The 6,846-nt window shown below is 51.6% G+C and overlaps 2 protein-coding genes across 2 annotated transcripts; both read left to right on the forward strand.

Annotated features, from left to right (window-relative positions):
* Positions 1-1,710: 1,710 nt before the first annotated feature.
* On the forward strand, positions 1,711-3,372 carry HRG_06673 (DDE superfamily endonuclease domain-containing protein; the record flags this gene model as incomplete). Its single annotated transcript, XM_044865144.1, has 6 exons — positions 1,711-1,881; positions 1,927-2,025; positions 2,074-2,238; positions 2,307-2,765; positions 2,842-3,062; positions 3,147-3,372. 6 exons carry the CDS (start codon positions 1,711-1,713, stop codon positions 3,370-3,372), a joined length of 1,341 nt encoding a protein of 446 aa, XP_044720084.1.
* Positions 3,373-4,370: 998 nt separating this feature from the next.
* On the forward strand, positions 4,371-4,781 carry HRG_06674 (uncharacterized protein; the record flags this gene model as incomplete). Its single annotated transcript, XM_044865145.1, has 1 exon — positions 4,371-4,781. One exon carries the CDS (start codon positions 4,371-4,373, stop codon positions 4,779-4,781), a length of 411 nt encoding a protein of 136 aa, XP_044720085.1.
* Between the last annotated feature and the right edge of the window lie 2,065 nt (positions 4,782-6,846).

Consider the following 6,846-nt stretch of genomic DNA (forward strand, 5'->3'; position numbering starts at 1 on the left):
AGTGACGGTTGTGACAAGCAGTCGCTCAGCCCTGGAAGTGATCAGGCGTCCTCGTAGGCAATCCGGCCAAGGAATCATTCGCCAAATTTACGACCATGTCAATCGACTAGTCAGGCGAGGCTGGTCGGTAAAATTCATCTGGGCACCAGCCAAGGAAGTACGGCTCGCATGGGCATCGGCCGCCAAGACGGCAGCGAAGAAAGCAACTCAAGCAGGAGCCGTGGCAGAGAAGCCGTCGTGCAGAGCCAGATCCACCACCCTTCGTCTGGCACTCGCTCGACAACAGCGTGACAAGCTTCCGGAAAATGTGGGAAAACACTCAAAACGCATCGACAGGGCTTTGCCAGGGAAGCACACCCGCACTCTTTACGATTCTCTGTCAAGAAAAGAAGCCGACATTCTCGTCCAGCTCCGCACCGGCATGTCGCGACTGAATGGATACCTACATGCGATAGGAGCTACAGATTCGGATTTGTGTGATTGTGGACAGGCACGAGAAACAATTGATCACTTTCTCTTTCGATGCACAAAGTGGATCACGCAACGGAACATTCTCTTCGAATGCGCGAGGGCCAAGATTGGGAACTTGTCTTTCTTCTTGGGAGGAAAGGCTGCATCGGATGGCGACAAATGGAAGCCAGACGTGCAGGCTGTTCGTGCGGCGATCAAATTTGCAATTGAGACGGAACGGCTCGACAGAAACCAGCAACCATCAGAAAACAATTGAACTCTAATAGGCAACTGCACTAACACATCTCAGCTTCGAACTGGCAGACCGCGCTTCAGCTGCTGCGAATAGGATGCTGAACACTTGGAGAATTCGGCCTTCAAGCAGGCCTGTCATGGGACCAATGATAACGAGGCTGAAAAGCAAGTGATATGACGACAATCCGTGGGGCTTGGGGAGTCAGGTACCAAACGTGCTGAAATGTAACTAGATTGTGTAAAGGCCTTATAGGGACCTCCCTCCGGGCGAAATAAATCCATCCATCCATCCAGCCAGTTCACGTCTCCACTTCAATCCTGAATTTCTCCACCACCATGGCCCCGATTGATGAAGCGCTTGAGTTTCTGAAGCTGTGTGACACTGTTAACTATGCCAAGACTGCGCGTCAGTTCAATTGCGACGAGACTACCCTGCGACGGCGACACCAAGGCAAACAGAGGTCAAGACGGGATGCCGACAGTTTGTAAGATACCTGGGTTGCCGCCGAATACGCCGTCACAGGAGTAAGCAAAGCTGTAAATTACTGTGCTACGAAGATGCAACAAAGCATTGATGTAAGGCGCGCGCTGTCAGGTCTGTGGCGGCAAAGGTGGGGGTAAACTTCCGTATGGCAAAGTAGCGGGTAAACCATGTTGGCCAATCAGAAGCGTTTTGTACGGTACGAATAATTCTACGGCGTACAGTATACATCGGCTCTGGCCAATCACAACGCTGCCTCCGGGTGAACTCTGGGTAAATCTGACCAATGATGGTTCTGCAAATAATGAGTAGGCCAATCAAAACGCTGGGTAAGGAAAAAGTGGTCTGCACTTTTTCCTCAGTAAAGAAGCACAGCTGAATCTGCGCACTGCGTGTACTTCGTCACTACGTAGCTCAAATTTACAGCTTTGCTTAATAAGTCACGTCTCTCAAAACAGCAAGAAAGGGATCTTGTTGCGTATATTCGCAAGCTTTCATCACGTGGGATTCCGCCTACGCTGCCGATGATCAAAAGTTTTGCCCAGGATATCGCCAAAATTGAGGTCGGAAAGGACTGGCCGTATAGCTTCGTCCGACGTAACAGCGATGAGCTCGGTTGCACTTGGTTCGACGGTTTTGATATCGCAAGAAAGAGAGCAGACAATGCTTCTAGATACAGAGCCTACTATGAGCTTGTAAGTAGGTGCCCAAGTCCATCCCTTCATTGCTGATCGTACAAGATTGGCGAGAAAATCGAGAAATACGACATCCTGCCTTGCAACACGTATAATGTGGACGAAAAGGGCTTTCTCCTCGGCGTCATCAATCGTACCAAGAGAGTATTCTCTGTTCGTGCCAAGCAAGGAAAATTGATCGGTGCTGCGCAGGATGGCAACAGATCATGGATCACGTTCCTGGCATGTGTCTGCCAAGACCTGACCGCGCTACCCCCGTTTCTCATCTACCAAGGCAAGCCAGGGCAAGTTCAGGACTCCTGGCTCACGGAGTTTGATCCGGAGCACCAAGCGGCGTTTTCACAACCTCAGAAACGGGTTGGACGAACCATGAACTTGGAAAGGAATGGCTCATTGGTGTTTTCGACCGGTTCACGAAAGAAAAGGCGCGAAACGGCCGGGATTACCGCCTCCTGATTACCGACGGACACTCTAGTCATGTCAATATGGACTTCCTGGAGTGGTGTGACCAGCATCGGATAATCGTTGCCGTGTTTCCGCCGCATTCCACGCACAGGCTGCAGCCCCTGATGTGTCCCTTTGGCCCTCTTTCGACCGCATACACCAACCAGCTCATCCAGTGGACTGCAAAGACACAGGGACTCATCGGGCTATCGAAACGCGAGTTCTGGTCGTTATTTTGGAACGCATTCGGGTCATCTTTCTCGGCGGAGAACATCGCAAGTGGTTGGAAACGGACCGGACTCCTCCCATTTGACCCTGAAGTCGTTTTGTCGCAGATCGCGGAGAAAACAGAAGATGAGTCTGAGTCTGGCGACAGCTCCGTTGACTCGCTCGCCCTGCAGCAGCCCACTGCTCGGGATTTGCGCCGACTTGTCGACAAGGTAGTCGATGGATCCTCAAAAAACGCTAGCCGAGACAGTCGGAAGCTCAAAAGTACTCGAAAGTCTCCAATCTCAGAACGAATTGCTTCGATATGAGAATCAGGGACTTCGGGAGACTATCTTTCACGAAAAGCAGCGCAGAATGCGCGGTAAAGCTCTGAAGGATTACCTTTTCGATCGTGTAGATCCTAACTCGGCGCAGGTATTTAGCCCTGCAAAAGTGGCCCAAGCGCGCTTGAAGAAAGCAGCCATGGAGACTCAGAAGCAAGAAGAGGCCTTGGAGAAAGAACGACAAAGGTTTGAGCGACAGCAAAAGGCGGCAAACCTCAAAGTTCTCGCTCTGGAGAAGAGAAGGCAGCGGGAGGCAAAAACTGAGCAAAGACGTCAGGCAAAGGAAGCCAGACAACAAGAGCGGGAGAAAAACAGGCAGATACGGAAAGAGCTCAAGCGAAAGAACCAGAAAAAATGTCGGAAATGGGATCCGGACCTCTGTTGCTCCACAGACTCGCGAGAAGAGTCCGGGCGTTCGAGACGAGATTGTCGTCGCCATTTCGGCTCCACCAGAACCGACGACAGCTCCGGAACACTCAAAATCGCCAAACATTAAGTTGCGTAAAGATCCAAAGCCGGCATTGACCACTTCCTCACGTCCCAAAAGCCATCATTGGCTGTCGAGCGCGACCAGGAGATGGTAGTCGCAATGCGGGGACTTGCGCGATCGGGACGCCACAGGAAGCGGCCACGGTGGCTTGATGACTGCGAAGTAGATTGAATGGAATTGCTAGGCATCTTTCTTGCTTCTGCTTTAATGTGAGATTGTTTCATATTATTTTCGTGGAGTTTCACTCAAATCTTCACCGGAATGCAAGGGAACCAAAATCCGGCGAATCGTCCGATCCGGCAGATCACCGGGAAATCCCTTAACAGGTGGTCAATTGAGCGCGAATAACGCGTCTAAACCCAGCTGGTTGGCACAATATATCCTTATCATGCAGATGTTTCGGTACTTTCTCATCGGGCTAGCTTGTGTGGACAAACAAGTAGCAGTCATATTGGGCTCGAGGAGTAGATAAGTCCCTAGCAGCCTCTTAATCGCGAGATGACGCAATTCGTGTCACCTCCAATTGTTCGCGCAGTATCGAGATGTTGAGGGATCTGAACGCGTTTTTCGAATTAGCTTGCCGGTGTCGTGAAAACGGGTTAACGATCTAGGTCCGGAGGTTACCTAGTCGGGCTGACTCTAGCAAAGGTGACTGAGAAGGATGAATAATGTTGTTGTTAAGCGGTGGTATCGAACCTTCTAGATGACAACGTCATCTAGGCGGCCTGGGTGGCGACATCGCCACCACAAGGCAGCCACAGGTGACAGAACTATAAGAAGTCACTTTTTGTTAGGGAGGAAGAAGAATCTAAGGACAAGAAACAAAATCTATTCATCACTTGCACCCTCTCTTCGCGAGAGTTATGAGCCCGGGAGAAACAGTGTTTCTGTAACTTCCGGCTGCTGCATTCTTCCACAACCGCTCTCGATTGAACTTATCGTCGATTAAGACACCTCTACGCCCCATTTCTCTCTCCTTAATCATCCTTTCTGCTTCAACCAAGATGTCGAAGGACACCATCCAGCGCACGATTCTTACGGAGCCTCAGGATTGGGATAAGTGGCTAAAGGAGCTTCGGGCCCGTGTGGACAAGACCATCCACAAGCTCATCTTCGAACATGACAAGACCCCCCTTGAACTACCTGAACGCCCCGAATTCAGTGATTTCAACGCTGAGGCTGAAAGATTTGCTGATCTGAATGCAGGCCAGCAGAAGGCTTATTCTGAAGCATCGAGGGACTACGAAGGTCGCCGAAAGGAATACCTCTACGAGACGAGGCTCGTCACAGCAGCCCGTACGACGATTACGGAGACGATTAGCAAAGCGAAGTTGACCTCCCTTCACGACGACGAGACTCTTCGGGAGTGGTTTGTAAAGCTCGAGGCCTCGACAGCCCCAACGAGGGCTATATGATGGAACGTATCCGAGCCCAGTATACGATCCATCTTCGAGCTTTTCCGACGAAGAATATCTCTACCTGGCTCGCTAGATGGGAGGAAATCATGGGAGAAGCTGAACAGTACTTCCTCGTGGAGGCTGTGACCGGCCAATGGCTGCGAGACATAGCTAGCCTGATTAAGCCCCTTTCCGACGGCTTCTCGGCTATATTTATCCGCGGAAGCAAAAGGCTGACGAAGAAGCCGCTGCCATCCAGTTCAAGATCTACCAAGCACATAGGCCAGGACTGCATCGAGAATCCCAAAGCGACCAAAACAATACCTAGAAGAAAGATGGACCTACCAGGAAGCAGCTCGCCAGGTCAGGAAATCGTCGAATTGAACCAGTAACGGCCCGGGAACGGTGAAAGAGGAGCCGGCTTTCAGGCCAGTCCGAAAGAAGATTCCACGCCACGGAAGAAGAGGAAGGAAGCATCTGACAAAGACCGTTGCCCAGCTTGTGGTCTTGACAGCCATGAACTTGAGGGTTGCTGGCAAGTCTTCGAGGAATTACGGCCAGGCCATTTCAATCGATCTGAAAGGCTGTGCAAGAAAGCCCAGAAAGCTATCAAGGACAACCCCGACCTACGGAAGAAGGTCGAGGAGATCCGCGAAATCCAGAAAGATGGGAAATAGCAACCAGCGACCCGGGTTCGAGGACGGATGGTTGGGACGGCCAATCCGGCTTTCGTCTACCCAGCCGGGTCATCGGTGGCAGCATCGGAATACCCGCTCCGCCTATCCGCGATCCTTGACTCAGGAGCTTCACTTCACGTGTAATACACTCAGCCGATTCCGGTCATTCAGAAAGGCCCAGAAAGACTACCTAATCACAGGGGAATCAGAAGTCCGGATTGAGGGGTACGGCAGGGTTAATTTCACGATGACCTTACCGGACGGATCATTCCAAATACTTCGGCTGAAAAAGGTAGCTTACTGCCCAAGCTTTTCAACGAGCCTGATTTCCTTCCAAACCCTACGAGATGAAGGAATCTATTGGGACACCTTCTCGGAGCCTACGAGGCTAGTACGGCGGAATCAGACGATTGGGATTCTTCAAAGGAGATACCAACAATTCGTCCTGGAGTTCAGGCCAACAGCAGAAGCGGAGACCGTGAATTTCGACACAGTCTTCCAAGCAACAAAACCTCGAAGGGCCGGGACCAAAGACCCTCGCCCGGCCAGCCAAGGAGACGGCAACCTCTGGCACGCCCGCCTCGGTCACCCGGGCCCACTGGCCCTCCACAAGCTAGGCCTTCGAAACGGGGTTCGAATCAAGGGGCCAAAGACTGTGGAGTGCGAATTCTGTGCTCAGGGGAAGGCCAGGAAACAAATTTCCCGCAGACCCCCCGACCGGGAAAGAAATCGCCCTTGTCACGAGATTTGGATCGACTGGACCGACCTTTCCGCAGACCACGAAGACTTCGTCCGTGTGATGTTTATCACAGACGCCTTTACAGGAATGGTTTTCCCTATTTTATGCGGACCTACCAAGAGAAGCATAATTGGGCTGTGTTGAGGATTTTGTCCATTGGATGAAAGACCGATACGGCTTCGAAGTGAAGGTCGTACGCTCAGATGGGAGCTCTTTACGAAGAAGATCACAGCATGGTTACGAAAGAAGGGCATTTCAGCGGAAAGATCGGCTTCAAACACCCAATCCCAGAATGGAGGGCCGAAAGATCGGGAGGCCTTTCTATAGAAAGAGGCAGGGTGATGAGAATCGCTTCAAGGCTCCGCATAACCTCTGGAAAGAGATCGTGGAAGCCGCATGTTATCTTCGAAATCGAACTCCAAGAGAGCCGAGGGTCCAAATCAACGCCGGGTCCGACGCTCCGGAGCCCGACGCGAAGCCAGGGGCCGAAGAAGAACTTGAATGGAAGTCCCCGATCGAGCTGTTCACAGGCAAGAATGCCCAACTGTCACATCTTCGGGCTTACGGTTGCAGGGCCTACGCGATGACTGCAAACGCCCAATTGAAAAGGGACAAACTGCGGAAGCTTGATCCGAGGGCTCATATTGGGTATCTTGTCGGTTATAAT

Source organism: Hirsutella rhossiliensis (assembly GCF_020360975.1).
Source record: "Hirsutella rhossiliensis strain HR02 chromosome Unknown scaffold00006, whole genome shotgun sequence".
Lineage (NCBI taxonomy): Eukaryota > Fungi > Ascomycota > Sordariomycetes > Hypocreales > Ophiocordycipitaceae > Hirsutella > Hirsutella rhossiliensis.